Source organism: Ambystoma mexicanum, chromosome 11 (genome assembly GCF_040938575.1).
Source record: "Ambystoma mexicanum isolate Mex_15411 chromosome 11, UKY_AmexF1_1, whole genome shotgun sequence".
NCBI lineage: Eukaryota > Metazoa > Chordata > Amphibia > Caudata > Ambystomatidae > Ambystoma > Ambystoma mexicanum.
In genome coordinates this window covers 1,357,585,315-1,357,602,412 of record NC_090934.1, presented here as the reverse complement: position 1 = coordinate 1,357,602,412, position 17,098 = coordinate 1,357,585,315, and the positions used below count along the sequence as shown (strand labels likewise).

Sequence of the window (17,098 nt, the reverse complement as noted above, 5' to 3'; positions counted from 1 at the left end):
CCGCAGCTTTAGTTTGTCATGGCTGCACCCTGGTTCAGAAAACTATATATATAAAAGTCAAAATGTGTCTGTTTGTGGCCGGATTTGTGGCGAAGTTTAGTTCCTTATACAGTTCCACGCACTTTTCACCAATCTGCTCCACATTTTGCATAGATGACTGTTAGGACCCTCCGGACATTACTGGCTACATGACATTTGGACACCCCACCCCTTTCCCTGGATTTCAGCAAATGTCAATATTTGTTTGTGGGTTTGTGGCTTGGTGAAGGATTGTTCCTTATACAATTCCACACCGTTTCGCCAATCTGCACCAAATTTTGCATGGTTACCTGTTAGGACCCTCTGGACATTACGGAGTGCTTGACATTTGGACACCCTACTCTGTTCTCCGGATTTCAGCAAAAGTCCAAATTTGTTTGTGAGTTTGTGGCAAAGCGTTGTTCCTTATGCAATTCCACACCTATTCACCAACCTGCTCCAAACTTTGCATAGTTACCTGTTAGGACCCTCTGGACATTACTGACTACGTGACATTCGGAGACCATACCCCGTTTCCTGGATTTTACAAGTCAAAATTTGTTTATGGGTTTGTGGCTTGGCGAAGCGTTGTTCCTTATACAATTCCACACTGTTTCACCGCTCTGCACCCCTTTCCCCGGATTCCAGCAAGTTCACACATCAGACGGTTGCCTGAAATTGCTGAAACATCATTGTGGTCCTAGAAGGACCAGTAACGACATGAGGAACACAACTCGAGGTCTAGGCTCAAGGATGCACAGTTTCCAAGATATTTGCACCATAACAAACTGCACCATGCCAGGGTGTGGCGACAGGTGGGGAGGGAGCACAAAAGGTCCCAGTATGCAGCAGCACACCAACTCTCGCCTCCCCCAAAGTCTGCTCTGGGGTATCTCAGCCAGCCACACAGGCCCATTCGCAGTGCAGTTTGCTTCAGGGTGCAAAGCACATCAAGCGATAAGCAAATCGGAACAGTGACCTACAGGATCAGTGTTATCATATCTGTCTACAAGAACAGGTACTTCTGCTAGTACTGTATAACAGAAATGGCTTTTCGTCCATTTTGGTAGTGTTTCCTAACATATTAATCTAGTCATGCCACTGACTGTTTCTTAGGTGTGGAAGAGTAAAAGGGAGTGTGACATCACTTCCTCTATACCTGCCATTTTTGAGAATTCAAATCACTCATTTGGATGTCTTATCAACTATATTAACACAGGCATTGTATTTATGAGGCTTTTACAGGGTGAATGCCCATCTGCCAGTGCTCCTCTCCCTTTGAAGCAATTATACAATGTTTTCATATTGCGCTTCTTGAAGGATTCGTCCGGCCTCTAAAAGCACTGCAATGATAGGTATTATCATCGCCTCTTTTTAAGGGTACTGAATTTATTGACCTCAGAAGTGTAAAAAGGTTGGGTGGCACGGCAGGGATTTGTACCAGTATGCTGAAGGCGAACCTGAGATGACTGAGTAGAGCGCTTATCTTACTGAGCTATCTACCCAGATACAAACATTATCCATTGGGATATGTCACGCAGATGTTACCAGATTAGGGAGGTGCGCCCTGCTGAAAATAGATGCGTGAGTTCTTTTCTACACTGGCCTCCAGGTTTATTATCAGCCCCTGAGTTTCTTAGCAGATCTAAATCCATTCATGTGTTTCTTGTAGTGGTTAAGGGTAATTTTAATGACTCACTTCCGCCTGTTCAATTTTCTATCTTTTGGTCTAGAAAACGATAATCTATTCCCCAACAATACAAATGTGTTTCTAGAAATGTGTCTGAGTGGTTGACATTGCCCATAGTTATTGCATCCTGTTCTTTTGCCATGGAGGATATGTCTTCAAGTACTCAAGTAAGAGGTTACCTACTTCGTGACTTAGTGCTCTATTGCAAAACATCACTTTTACAACAAAACAACTCTCAATGATTAGTTTTCTCTGAAACCATTGACAAGTATTGTCATCAGAGAAGGTGTTTGCACTAACATATGGTTGGTCTGATTCATGGGCTAATTCTAATGTATGAGATCCTGTTCTGAGATCAAAGCAATCAGCATCCAAGAGCATCCAAACACCAAACACTGGTCTGACAGATACCTCGGCTAACCAGTGACGGCACTTTGGTCAAGGATATAGTTCTGAAAGGCATGCAAAACACCTTGGCCATAGTATTCAGTAAGAATCAGGTGGCCAAATCTGGCCTCAACATGAAAACCCCATTGATCCTTCCTTAAAGACCCAACACTGGGTCCCAATGACATATTGAATTACAGTTCCAGTGCTCTCCACTGTGCACGTGGCCATCTATGAGGGAACGACCCTCAGATTGTGCACCAACCAAATGGCACAGGAGATCACAGAGGGCACAAGGAAGGGAGCGCCCTCAGTTTACCATTGGGTGAACTACCAACCCCTGCACCCGCTCTGCTGAAATGCCTTCTAAACCAATCTCTCCAAGCACGTCCCTGGCTGCTGACTTGTACCATGAGGACCAGCGACTGAGCAATGCCAGTAGAGGACGACACCCTTCCCTCAAGGCCACACATGGCATGTGCAGGCTTTCAGCACACCGGCTACCTCACCCATATACTCATTTACTAACTCACTGAATGTGCTTATGAGTAAAGAAGTTGCTGCCATGCACCCTATTGAGCAGCCATGTTGTACTACTGGAATAGGTAGTCACATTGATACTGACCTAAACATTGACAATGATTGAAACAATTCATATCTAGTTGCCCCGAGCAGCAGAATCATTTTTAATTATAGACCATATTGTTTCTATATGGCATGGTAGCTCAGCGGGTTGTGCCCTTGCTGCTGCAATCTGCGTGTGATCTGCTGGTTGCAGGTTCGAATCCTGGCAAGGACAACTTAACTTTCCGAGGTCGATAAATGAGCACCAACTTCGGTTGGCTGATATTTGTATGTAAAAAAGTTCTAAGTACAGCGCTTTGGCAAAAGCGTCATATAAATAACATATCATTATAACCATATATTCAGATGGTAACTTAATTGTATTGTAACTGTAACATCTATGTATTGCTGCATCCCACTTCAGTTCTACGTGTACCGGGGCATGGTCTGATATGCTTACTCAATGTATCACTCCTCCTTGTATATTTTTTTTTAAACTTCTGAGGAGTAACCCATGCAGACAGGATTAAGGTGAACACATGATGAAACTTGATCAGTGGCGTCACTAGGAATCACATTTAGGAGGGACACAGAGGGGGCCAAAGAAAAAAGTAGGGGGTGAGCACAGTCAAAAGTGGGGGGTGCCTATGAAAGGTAATGTGTGACGTCAAAAGCACTCCTGCAAAGAAGTTTTTGTGCACACCAACTACCCAAACCACACTGCACCTCTTCTCCCATCAGAATGCAGGAATGAAACCATTCAGTGACTAATGGCCCATTATTAGCCGTTTCATGCGCTACATTCTGGTGGGAGGGGCTGCAAGCTGCTCTGCACACTATGGGGGTCGATGTGCAGAGGCCGGGCAGGAACACCCGAGAAGTGGCTCGTGCTCATGTTCACACCGATGCCAGAATGCAGAACAAGATCACAGCTAGCGTTGAGACAAAAGGAGAGGATTTGCCGTGTGATATGCAGACATTTCCCTTAGTGTGTGTCACAAATAACAACACGAACAGAGAACACGGTCACTGCTTGCCTTAGGAGGGGGAGCACAGGACTATGAAGGGGGTGTCCGGCCCCCCCAGAATCCCATAACGACGCCACTGAAATATCAACAACACGAATGTTCTTATAGTCACCATAAATTCCAGAGTAAGGTCATGCTCAGCAGTGAGGCTCTGGAGATCATTAAGATGTGGTGTGTACTGGGACCTAAGCCGCACACCACCTGAAGAGTACTGAGAACCTTCGCTCGATCGCTGCCCAACAATGGGGTTCCAAAATGGGAGACTGAGGGATGGCGCAAGCAGGATCGGAGTGCACGGGAACACCGGGAAGTTTTTCCGGTCTAGCATGGACTGTATGCAGACTCACACACACACAGGCATGGTACTGATGATGCCGTGCGCCTACACTCAGGGAGTGGATGGGCGGCTTCACAGGTAGCACTTCAGATGCTTAGCTGCAGAATCCCAGGGAAAAGCCCAGGTGCTTTCCAACTCTGCCCCTTCAAAGCTCAGAAAAGCTTAATCAAGGAGCCTTCAAGGGGCTGAGGGCAGTGGCGCCGACTAGGTGGGGCCTGGAGACTTGCAGCCCACACTGGGAAAATCCTAGGAGTCTAAGCCCAACCTAGGTACTAAGGCGGGCCGGCCAGGAAAACGTCTAAAGTTAACCTTTCCTTCCATTACTCTGCCCCATCGGCAGAGCAGCCTTAGGGCAGGGCGAGCCGGGTGATCGCCCGGGGCGCTATGCCCCCCCAGGGTGCCATTAGACCCTGCCACGCAGGATTGAGGGAGTCTTTTAAGGGCTCCCCGAGCTGGCGTAGTGGGAGAAGGTGCGGCAGGCAAGTTTATGTTATTAAATGCGCCCTTGATGGTGGGGCGCATTTAATAACAATAGGGTACCAATAGCACCCTATTCACATGATGATTACCTCCCCGCTCCGACGCAGGGGTGGCAGCGGTTTTCATTGGGATAGGACGCTCATGCATGCATTAGCATGAGCGTCCTATTCCAGTGATTAACCCCCTGCCAGATGCCGGAGCAGGGAGAGACAAAACAAATGTGGCGCTCCTGACCCCTCTCCAAACCCCCCTCATCCCCCTGGTGACCAGGGTCGCACGGGGAGTGGGGGGAGCCAATTCGCCCAGGGTGCTTCTGCCTCTAAGGCCGGCCCTGCCCATTGGCCAAGAGCAGACACAAGCAGTGTCAGCAGCTGCGCCAACAACAAATCAGTGTGACGTTCCCACTCGCTGGCACGCAGTGTTACCTCAACCAGAGCAAACGGATCTAAAGATCCTTTTTGTGTTTTTGCTTAAAAAAACGATATTTAAAATTGTACTTGAATTCAATGTCCTTGAAGGTTTTTTATGCAGAGTGGAGGTGGGGGCGCGCTACCATGATCACCATGTGAAGCCATGTAGACGCGCTCAGGTCAACATGCTATGCGATGTTATAAAGCTTTCCATCTGCACCAGTCTCTGTCTAATGATTGCTCATGGAGCCATCGCTTGTGAGCCATTGTACTCCCCCTAAAAGAAAAATGAAATCATTTCAGTAGGCAAGGGGGCTTTCCCGGTCCTTAACTGTGTAAGGCACCGGCCACCCTGATTTCATCTTAGTACCCCTCCCCCCAATAAGCCTAGACTGAATGGCTATGGGGTTTCCATCTGAGACATGCTTCGTGAGTCGGGGGGTGGAGAAGAAACTAATGTAAGCCATGGGGGCTTGCCTAATCCTCAGGATTGCTACCTTCCACACATTGCTTTACCCCCACCCCTCTCTTCCACCACCTTGGACATGTGGGAGCCACCTTGGGCTGCCACAGTTGCCTGCTAGGTGACTAGGGCAAGCTCCTCTGGGGCTTAAGCCCACTGGCATCTCTGTTTCTTGCTTGCCTGTCTCTTTCCTGTGAGGAGGGCGTGAGCCGACTCCGTGTTATTCATTGCATCAGCCTCGCCGGCACATCCAGGATACAAACTTGTGACCCACTGCTTGCACAAAGATCACTACAGCAGCTGCATCAACTAACTGAGCTACCTTGCATATTATATAAAAATGATCTATTGTGTGGGTTTACCTTTTTTGAACATAGGTGAAAAATCAAGATTGATATATGAGAACAATAATACAGGAGGAGAAGCAGAGTAACAAGAAAAGTAATACAATGTTATCAAATGGGTTTTGTGTTGTGCAACCTCTTTGATCCAGGTTTTTGCACTACTACAGTGATGGGTTCAAGGCTTTGAATTAATCCTGAACGTTATAATTTCTCTGGGCAGCCTTCCAAACCACAACTTTTAAGCTTATTTGTCTCATTGCAGAAGGGCACCAGCCAGTTGTAAACCACTGTTGGTCCAGCCACCAAAGGAGGGCATGTGAAGGTGCCCAGTGGTGATGATTAATTTAAAACCTTCTATCCATCCTTCTTTAGTTTTGGTGGAAAGCAGGCTGTAACTGAAAAAACAAAGCCTAGCCATTGTCCATCAGCCTCGGGCACGTGCCAGTGATGTCACTTCATGTGATGTCGATTCCCAGGACATCCCCTGGGTCAAAGTTTGCAGCATAAGCTTCAGCATCCCGCCACCCCTTAATCCCCCATCCTGGGTAACCCTGGTGATAGAGCACAGGATTCCGATGGCCAACTTGTTCAGGCACTGGAGCAACCCAACCCTCTCCTCTTTGTGGTTAGTGCAGTGTATTTTAAATAGGGATCCAATCAGTGTATGAGCAATGCACATACTGTGGTCACATTCTTATCTGGTCCCTATTGCGGCCTAAAAACAAGTTACCCTGCATACCGAATTGTTTTCCTCACGCAGCGTAACTTTTTGCTGCTTTTTTTTTTTTAAATATGTGGGCTGAGCGTGTGGGCGTGGCCTTGCGAACGTGTGGGCGTGGCATGCCAGTGAGGTGGAACTCCGGGTTTTTCATTTTGGAATGTAGGCAGGTATGTGTTATGTGCCTATGTCTTATTAAGACAGAGACAAGCTCATGGGACAGCGTCACTTGGGCCATGACGTGGGAGGAGGGAGGAGCCCAAAGGAGGGGCAGAGTTTAGTATGCTGTTAAATGTGATTAAAGAAAGAGGTGCATTTGCATCCCTGGTGTGCATCCTTATTTCGACAGGCCGTAAGGCCGCAACAGCTGGCGACGAGGCCAACTGCGGTTGCACACCAGGATCCTCCTCCTTAGGCACGCCAGCGATCCTGCTGCGCCGTGCCTGCTCCAGTGGCTGCTGACAGGCCGCGTCCATGGCTGTCATCCAGTGCAGTCCTGGTGTTCCTCTGACAAGGAGAGACCCAAACCCGGGCCCCCACCCACCTCCTCCTCCTGCCAACATCACATGGTGCCCTCCAGGCGGCGCAAGGAGAGAAGAGCGCTGTCTCCTTGCCGTGCATCAGTCCGCCAGCGGCTGGGGCACCCGCGTATACTGGAGCATGTGGAACTCCAGGTGGGTGGCCCCCTCATACGTTCATCCCGTGACTCCTGTCAGTCATCACGTGGCTCCAGGAACTCCCACTGCACCCCGACGGCTGGGCTCTCTGAGATGGGCCTAACCACTCCCTTCCCCCAAAGCCTGCCTGGGCACTCCACCGGTGGGACACTTGGAAACACGTTTTGACATGCTGTGGCCACTTGCACACAAGTTTTGGACACTTGCAACCCACCACACGCAATCTGACACGAGGAAAGCAGTGCTGCTTCCCACAACCTATAAAGGACGACACTTCAGTGGTGCAGCCAATATCTCTTAAGTGACACAACCACCTGATTTTCACCGGTCACCACCAAGAGCTCACCAGCTGGACTTGCCCTGCAACCCCAGGCCATACCAGTCCCACCTATGAGGTCAACAGCTACTGCATGGCGCATGCCGCCCCCATTTTCCATGACCCCGCATGTAGACAAAGGCCCACAGTGGGTGGAATGGTTTGACGATTTCAATTACTTTATTGCAGCGGCAGGTGAGGAAAACTCTCCGAAATTGCACAGTATGTTCCTCAACATAGCTGGCAATAAAATCAAAACACTCATTAAGACCATCCCCACAGCAGAGCAGCCTGATTTCGCGGCACTGGTCACAGCCCTCAACAAGAGACTTGTAAATGAGCCCAATAGAGACTACGAAAGGTACATGTTCAATCAGTGTACCCAGAGAGTGGAAGGGACAGTAAACAAATTCATCACCCGTCTGAGGATCAAAGGGGCACATTGCCAGTTCCATGCGTTCTCGTTGGATGAAGCCATTCGCCTAAGGGTGATCAAAGGTTGCCGCTATCACAGACCCTCAAGAAACAACTGCTCAAGAAACCGCTCTCCATCGATGAAGTTAGCAAAATCGCTAGAATCTTCGAGAGAGTGGATGTACAAGCAACCCAGATGTCAGGAAACGCCACGTCCAAGCAGGATAAGTGTGAGCTGATTGCAGCCGTCCAACCAAGCCACCCAAGAGCCAGAGACAGGAGCACCAGAGGAGGATACCAGAGAGCCCCCAGAATGCAGAGGCAGTGTTACTGCTGCAGGATGGCGTTCCCACACTCAGGGGTATGCCCCGTGCTATCCCAGAAGTGTGGGAACTGTGGCACAGAAGGCCACTTCCAATCGGTCTGTAGAGAGGGCAGAGCCTTCCCCACTCCGCGCATTCCACCACTGCCACAGTACCGGACGTACAATTGGACCACGCAAAGCCAAACATATCAGATGCGTCCATATCAGCAAGGGCCAAGACGGTACGTGAGAGTAGTGGAGGACCACTACCCTGATGATGACGCAGAAGAGCTCAAGGTGTATGAACAGAACCCAAGGATTCAAGATGAGTATGATGGACCGCCACAGCCGCGCCAAAGTCATTACGTGACAGTGCCTCACGGGCTGGAGTACGAGAGTGACCAGTATGACCAATACACCCAGGATGAATACGTAAACCTCATCATGAATGACAGAGAAGCAAGAGAGGCCCCCGGGACACCAGTGGAGATATGCGGTAGACAGTTCTGCTTTCTGGTCAACTCAGGAGGCACTGTGAACATCATAGGTGAAAAAGAATGTCTTCAAATCCCTGACAAGCTGACGCTAGCCCAGCCAGTGTCCAAGATCTTCCAATGGGGTACTGACCTCCCGTTGCACTCCATCGGATATTTCAGGCACCAGCTCATCCACAGAGAACGATCCACTACCACAATCATTCACGTGATCCGAAGCCCGACCAAAGGATGGTGTCTACTTAGTTACCGCACTGAATCCTGCTTAGGGCTCATTGACATTCACGTCCATGAAGGTGACACCATCCGCTCGACTGCCCCGATCAGTGATGCAAAGGACCAAGTCTGCACCATTTGGAATGGTCATCTGCCCGGAAGCCATGTCATGAAGGACGTAATTCTGAACAAATTACCACTCCTGTGTAAAGGACTAGGCAAGATGAAAGGGTCCCCTGTGAAATTGCACATAGTCACAGTGGTCCGGGCTGTCCCCCAACCCCCGAGGAGAGTTGGTTTTCACCTACAAGCTGCTGTGTCAAACGAGCTCAATCAGCAATTGGAAGGCAGCATCATTGAACCAGACACAGGCCTGACCATGTGGGTCTCACCGCTGGTGATTGTGCCAAAGGAAGGGGTCGACTGAGACTCTGCGTGGACATGAGGATGGCCAACACTGCCATCCAGAGAGAACGACACCCAGGACCACGCACAGAGGACATGATTGTCCAGCTTAACAAGGCTGTACTTTTTTCCAAGCTTGACCTCAATCAGGGGTATCATCAGATGGTGCTTCATCCTGAATCAAGGGGCATCACACCTTTTGCAACTCATGAGGGCCTGTTCCATTACAAAAGTCTAAATTTCAGCATCTCATCGGCAACCGAGATCTTCCAAGAGGCCATCAGACAGATCATCAGGCCGGTGCGAGGGGCACTTAACTACAGTGACGATATCCTTGTGTTTGGGAAGTCGCGTGAGGATCACAACACTGCTTTGTGCGCAACCTGTGCCACTGTCCAAGAAGTTCTTCGGGCATATTTTCTCAGCAGATGGCATGACGGCCGATCTCGACAAGGTCTCCACCATCTTCAACCTCCAAGAGCCAGGCCAGGTAGCAGATGTGAGATCGTTTTTGGGAATGGCAGGCTACTGTGCCAGGTATATCCCACACTATGCCACCATTACTGAGCCGTTAAGGCTACTGCTACATAAGGACGTCCCTTTCGCATGGTCGTACAAGTGCCAAGCGCTATTTGACACCATTAAACAGGCGCTGGCGGAAACACGAAGGCTTGCTTATTTTGACCCGGACTGGCACACTGAAATCGTAGTGGATGCAAGTCCTGTGGGACTAAGAGCCATACTAGCTCAGACAAATGGTGTAGATGTTCACCCCAGACACATCGTGGCCTATGCCAGCAGGGCACTGGCCCCGCCTGAGTCTGCCTACTCGCAGGCTGAGAAAGAGAGCCTGGCAGCAGTATGGAAGTGCAAGCATTTTCACAACTTCGTGATAGGGAAGAGATTCACCCTCATCACGGATCACCAAGCTCTACTGTCACTATTCGGGAACCCCAGGACCAAGATGTCCCCCAGGATTGAGCGATGGGGCATCAGGCTCCAAGAATACGATTTTGAGTTCATCCACAGGCCTGGGGTGAGAATAACCCAGCTGATTATCTATCCAGACACCCAGCAAGCAAACCACAGCCAGAAAGATGGACTCTCGGTTTGCCCAGAACCCCCTACAGGTCGCCGCCATCAAAGGGACGATGGTGACCGCTGTGAACTCTGAGAAAGAGGTGACACAGAACAGTTTGTTGTTTAAACATGTTATTAAGAGAGAGGACGAGAGGCCTCCACCTCCTGATCTGGACCAAGATCCTCGTGAATCCAGGGGCGATCTGTGGATTCCGCCCGGACCGTCGCGTCGCCATGGGGCAGAGCCCACCAACAGTCCTGAGATGGGTCCAAGTGACAACCCCATTGCCCGCCAGCAACGAGCCATCAGGAAACCACTTCGCCTTGTCGAGGAATGTTGAGGGGAAGCAAGGACACATGTCCGGGGGTGTTGTTACATGCCTATGGGGGTCATTACAAGGTTGGCGGTAGGGGTTTAACGGGGCCGGTAGAGCTGGTGGCCCCATTAAACCCTTACCACCGCATTACAAGTTTTTCTCGCGGGACTCGGTAGCCCTTAGCGGGTCCCGCGAGCAGACCAGGGTGCTAACAACGGCACCCTCACCATTCCCATTGAGCCCTATGGCGGCTCGAATGGGAATGGGGAGGTATCGGGTCTGGGTTCCTTAAATGAGGAATTAACAGGTCCTCCAAGGTTGGAATGACCCTGTAATTCCTCATTTAAGGAACCCGGGCCCGGTACCCAGTAAAAGGGTAGTCATGCTGCTAATAACGGCATGGCTACCTCCAACCTTGTAATGACCCCCTATGTCACTTTAAGACAGAGACAGGCTCACGGGACAGCATCACGTGGGCCATTACGTGGGATGAGGGAGGAGGCCCAAAGGAGGGGCAAAGTTTAGTATGCTGTTTAATGTTATTAAAGAAAGACGTGCATTCGCATCCCTTGTGTGCGTCCTTATTTCGACAGGCCATAAGGCCGCAACAGTGTGTGTCCAGTGGGATTGGGATAAAGGCCCTGAAAATGAGCATTGGTGGGGGGAAAACAAAGAGGGGCCTTGCGAGGGGACAGCCTTTACCAAGCGGCACACTGCAGCGTCGCTCCTATGTAGATGGCCTTAGATCTGCAACATCAACAAAAATGGCCATCAAGATCAATGGCAAAAATGGCCATCAAGATCAATGGCAAGCGCAAATAATGACCCACAGAAGTTTTGCATCACCTTTGCAGCCAAGCAGTCCCATCTAGCAATGGACCCTCTCCTCTCCTGAAGAAGTGATGGACACGAAACTATGGAAGGCCTTTTAATTACGAAGTGTCCCTACCCGTTTACAATTCCCTCCATTCTCACCAGCTCAAAAAGGGGATAGCACCTTGATATGTTGACTGCACCGTTTGCATTAAACGGTTGGCTTTCCTCATTGACCTCAGATTGGACACACTTAAAATTATTTTTCAACCCCCATCACAATGTCTTGAAAATGCACGCATGTCATATCTATGAAACATCTCAACAGGTGCGGCTCTCACGAGTACTCCTCCATGTCCCAAGTCCAGAGACCCGAGTGCCCACATATAAGATACAGATGCAAACCTTTGACTATTGTAGTCACATATGTTCCCAAATATAGGCAATGTGGAATCAGGGCTTTTGGAATCAGGTTTAATCTTTGCTCTTTCAACAGAGAAATCAAATTTTTAATAAAACAGATCGAGTCCAGTGGATCACAGTTTTGGCCCTCAGTGGATTTCTCGTAAGGAATGGAAGATGGCGATGTATTTTTACCTCCCTTATTTTCTCCAAAGCCAGAGTCAAGATGTATGAGATGACCACCCATTCCTGAACGGAGGGCCAGCGCTCCATCTTCACCAGGATGATGTAATTGAAGAGGAGTAAGTAACCCAAGTAGGCAATCTGAAAAGAGAGAACAGACTTCTTGTTGCCAGATAACCCGCCACTTGACGGTAACTACTTGCTCTTTCACTCTCACTCCATCAATTAGTTTCCTCAGACATCATCCTCTCCCATCTCTGATCTTTTAGCGCGGCTTCTCTTTTCCCTTTCATACTTCTTTGAGTCACACGACCAGGTCACATGCATGGCCCCGCCCATGTAATTTGCGTATTTACGTTCACTTGGGCAAGTCATGTGAAAGTCCGGGTAAGACCCTGGTTTATTCATTCAGTTCTCATTCCCATATATGCATAATTATTGACGGGCCAATGTATCACCTATTGGGATTATCTCTGACATGTTGCGTCAAGCCATTTGCGGCACTCATTCTTATGTGGCTCTTATATGGGCCTTATAAACTCTGCGGTCAATATCCCCCGGCAACAGGGATCTTCAAATATTCACAAGAAGCTATCTAAACCAATCAGACTTTCACAGGTGTTGGAATTTAGCTCTTTAACTCTGTGTGTGGTTTATGTAGCAACATTGCAATACTTACCAACAAATACAATATGTTCAAGCAATGGAATCATGAATTTTATGAGACATGTTAAGACATGGGGAACCTGCCCTTAGCTGAACCCCCAAGTAGCCAGCACCAGTGCGATGGCATACAGCCCCAGACCAAATGTGTTTATGTTGCAATTTAGAACTAGTTATTTGGATTTTTATATATGAAATGTGTGCTTTTTTAAAGCATTGCACATTTTGATTTCGGTATTTTTGGCATAGCTATTCTCAACATTTTTTGACTGATAACATTTTATAAGGCGCTGAGCGGGGATTCTTGCTCTGTCTCATGATTTTCTCAATTTCTTAAAGATAATGATGATAATGATGTGTTATTTATATAGCGCCTTAATCCAAAGCGCTTTACAGTGCACATATTTGCATACAATATCACCCAACCGAAATTGGTACTCATTTTCGACCTCGGAAGGATGAAAGGCTGAGTTGGCCTTGCCGGGATTCGGACCTGCGGATCACGCTCAGATCACAGTAGCGAGCGCTCAACTCGCTGAGCTATCTTACCATCTTAACAACCCGGAGTTAAAACTGTATAAGACAGACAAATGAATATGTCTTATCTCAAACGCCTTAAGGATGCTGGCTATGAGACCCCGGTTGTGAGTTTCCTATTTAGTCATTATGTGAAAGGCACTAACTTAATTCATGCGATTTTGCACATTACTTTGGCCAACAAACAACCTGTACTGCTACAATAACATAGTAGAGACATTTGACTCTTGAATAGTGCTCCCCACCAGAATAGGATGTTATCTATGCACCCCTCAGTTTTATGGGAGAAACCACTGCATTTTGCTGCAACAGCTTTATTTGAAAGAATGAATACATGAGACAGTTGTAAAGTGCCAAAGGCAGACTCATTCACTTCAAGGCGCTTTCTTACGTATCGTGCAAACACACAAATCTTACCCCCGTGTTGTTTCAAGAGCTCCCTGAAGCTGGATGATCAATGAACGCTTTGAGAAGATTTTGCAAAAGCAAGCCTTATACTAGCATCCATGACAAGTGCGGTGCATGCATGATTTACGTCTCCGATGATTCTAGGGCTTTGGGTATAGATATGTCCACATGGGCTGCAGAGATGACATAGTGTGCTGTCATAGTTGGCATGTGCTGTTCTAAATGTATGAATGTGTGGCTCAAAAGATGCAACCTATGCATTTACTTGGATGTATCAAATTAAGAGCATTGCCATAGTCAGGATCTCATTCCCATTATTGGTGAGTGAATTGACCAATGGGGATCTAGGATTTCTTGCAAATAGGCACAACCTGACAACATCATTTATTTGGAGATGAAAGGCTAATCTTGAGTCAAGAAAAAGGCTTGACAAAATGTACCTAGTCATTTTCTTCCAACATTCTCAGGTGTAATAACATGACCGTGATTTGATCCCAAGTCTGCTTTAATCAGTTTCCTACTATACATCAGCTCTCTCTCTCTCTCTCTCTCTCTCTCTCTCTGACTCTCTCTCTCTCTCTCTCTGTCTCTCTTTCTCTCTCTGTCTCTTTCTCTCTCTGTCTCTCTCTCTCTCTCGACCCCCTCCCCATTGGTGATTGGGGGCTAAATTCACTCACTGTGTAAAACCAGAACTTCACAATGGGAGCGTTATAGAATTCATATATTTTTAATCCAATTGGAATACTTCTTTGCTTTCTATGTCCATTTTCCTCGTCCCCTTTTCTGGAGTTAGCGTCAGCGTTCCCATCCTAAAAAAAGAAAAAAGGTCAATGTTTATCGAAATGGCAAATACACATTTCTTTGAGCAATCAAATTCAACCAGTGGGTCTCAGTCGTTCTGGTTGAAGTAATGCTCATCTTCCAAGATACGAATATTTCGCATTCATTTGACAACAAAGATTCATTCCTGAAACATTACTTCAGCGACATAAAAGGGAGGCCACTACGGCTTTTATGACTTTTGGAAAAGACACACAAGTTTATTTCACTGATATAATCCAGATCTCACCATGTTCTCATCCTCTTTCTCTTTTCCGTCTTCGTTTTCCCTCGAAGTTTGATACGAAAGGTCGTCGTGTGTCCGAAACTCTAGGAATAGGATGGTAGGTGGAAGCAGAATGCCCATTATTACCTGGAGATTTAGAGAAGATGCGTCTGTATCAACATAGTATCATGGCGATATGATATGATATGGCATTTATAACGCGCCTATACACAAGTGTTTCAAGGCGCGACGAGGTAAGGGAGGGGGAACAGATGGAAGACAGAGACAACGATCTTACTAGGCCAGGTGACATTGAGATTGCGCAAGTGCAGGGGAAGGGGGAAGGGGAAAAGTGCGAGGGGGAAGGGGGCAGTGCAGTACATGGGATCGACAGTAAAACTAAATATAATAAATAAATAAAAATAAATAATAAGTGCGGCAAGCTGGTGACAAGTGTATGGGTAAGTGTATACATCAGGTGTCAAGTGCTGGTGGGGGGCTCTAGGGATACAGAAAATAGTCCCCAAGTGCAGGGGTTGCCAGGGAGGCAGTGCAGGTGTGCATCTGGCGGGGGAGGGGACCTGGGCCCGAGATCAGAGGGTAGCCAGTTGACCAGTGCAGTTTCAGTTTCAGCCAGAAGTTCAGCAGGGGAGAGGAAGAGAGAAAGCAGAAGCAAAGAGGAAGGTTTTGAGGTGCTTCCGGAACCGGAGATGGTTCTCCTCGAGTGTCAGGGAGGCAGGGAGGCTGTTCCAGAGGGAGGCCCCAACCGAAGAAGGAGATCTATCACCAACTCGTTGCTTGGAGAAGCGACTAACCCTGAGGGAGTTGGAGGCAGATGAGCGAAGTGCTCAAGAAGGAAGATAATTAGGAAGAGAGAGTTGAAGGTATTGAGGCCCCCGGCCCCAGAAGGCCTTGTGGACAATGCAGACGGTTTTGAACTTAATCCTCACAGCCACTGGGAGCCAGCACAGAGATTTCAGTCCTGGAGTGATGCGATCCCTGGGCTTGAGGCCAAGGACAAGTCTCACAGTCCTGTTTTGGTTGAGTTGCATATGAATGGGTAGTAGAGGCAGGCAGATTTAGAAAGAGACTGTTGCAGTAGTCCGGCCTAGAGAGAACCAGAGCTCTGGAGACAGTGAGCTTCTGGGGGTAGGAGAGGAAAGGAAGGATACCTCTGAGGAGGTGCAGCTGGTAGTGTGACTTCTTAGAGATGTCAGAGATGTGAGGAGAGAAGGAGAGTGTGGAGTCGAAGATGACCCTGAGGTTTTGAGCCATAGGTGGGAGCAGGAAGAGGGCCAAGAGAGGCCGGCCAGAGAGTGACAGGAAAGGAGGGAGCAGGTGTGCCGATGAGGAGAATCTTGGTCTTACTGGCATTGAGGCAGAGATCATTGGCGGCACACCACTCCTGGATAGCAGACAGACAGTCAGAGATGAGAGAAAGAGAAGAGGTGGCAGAGGGGAGCATGAAAATGAGTTGGGTGTCATCCACATAGCACTGAAAATTGGGGCAGAGAGCGGCAATGCGGTGGGCAAGAAGTGCCAGGTATTGGTTGAAAACCAGGGAGAGAGTTTAGACCCCTGGGGAACACCACAGGTAAAGATAGAGATAGAGGAGAGGAAGGACCCAAGTTGAACCTGGGAGGGTCGATCGGAAAGGAAAGAGGTCAGCCAAGCCAGGGTCTGACCAGTGATACCCAGGTTATCACAGAGACGGTTGAGCAGGATAGCATGGTTGACCGTGTCAAAGGCAGAAGAGAGATCAAGTAAGATGAGGACATGGGGTGTTGGAATCAAGGTTGGAGAGCAGGTCTTCACAGATGTTCAGAGGTGCAGTTTCCATGCTTCTGGCAGCTCTGAAACTAGACTGACGGTCATGGAGACAACCAACAGATTCCGTGTGAAGATTAAGCTGGGAGATGGCCAGCTTTTCCAGGAGTTTGCCCAGGAAAAGAGTGATGGAGATTGGGCGATAGTGAGCCGGGCAGGACGGGTCGGCAGATGGTTTCTTAAGAAGAGGGTGCACAAGGGAGTGCTTCTTGGGGGAAGGGAAGACTCCAGTGGCGAAGGAGTGGTTGCAGAATTCAGCCAGAGCAGAGGCCAAGTTGTCAATGTGGTCTTTGATGTTTTTGGAGGAATAGGGGTGAACCTGTTTTGACGAGACATTCATAGATCGAACTTGTCTAGAAACCTCGTCTGGGGAGAACAGGGGAAAGGCAGAGAAGGAGGGAGGAGAGGTAGCTGAAGAGGGGCAGGAACAAGAGCAGGGGATAGAGGGGGCAGGGGGAGAGGAAGAAAGAGAGGACAGGATGTCCTGAGTTTTACAGATTAAATGAGAAGCCAAGGCCACGCAGAGGGCCTGGGAAGGGACAGGAGAGGTAGAGACTG

General features: G+C 48.5%; 1 protein-coding gene across 1 annotated transcript in view; it reads right to left on the bottom strand.

Annotated features, from left to right (window-relative positions):
• TRPM1 (transient receptor potential cation channel subfamily M member 1) overlaps window positions 1-17,098 on the bottom strand; it is a 594,536-nt gene that overhangs the window by 100,842 nt on the left and 476,596 nt on the right. The window contains exons 18-20 of the mRNA XM_069624914.1: window positions 14,738-14,860; window positions 14,346-14,477; window positions 12,073-12,201 (exon numbers count right to left, since the gene is read on the bottom strand). Coding sequence (XP_069481015.1) covers window positions 12,073-12,201; window positions 14,346-14,477; window positions 14,738-14,860 — 384 coding nt within the window. The remainder of the gene's footprint in view (window positions 1-12,072; window positions 12,202-14,345; window positions 14,478-14,737; window positions 14,861-17,098) is intronic.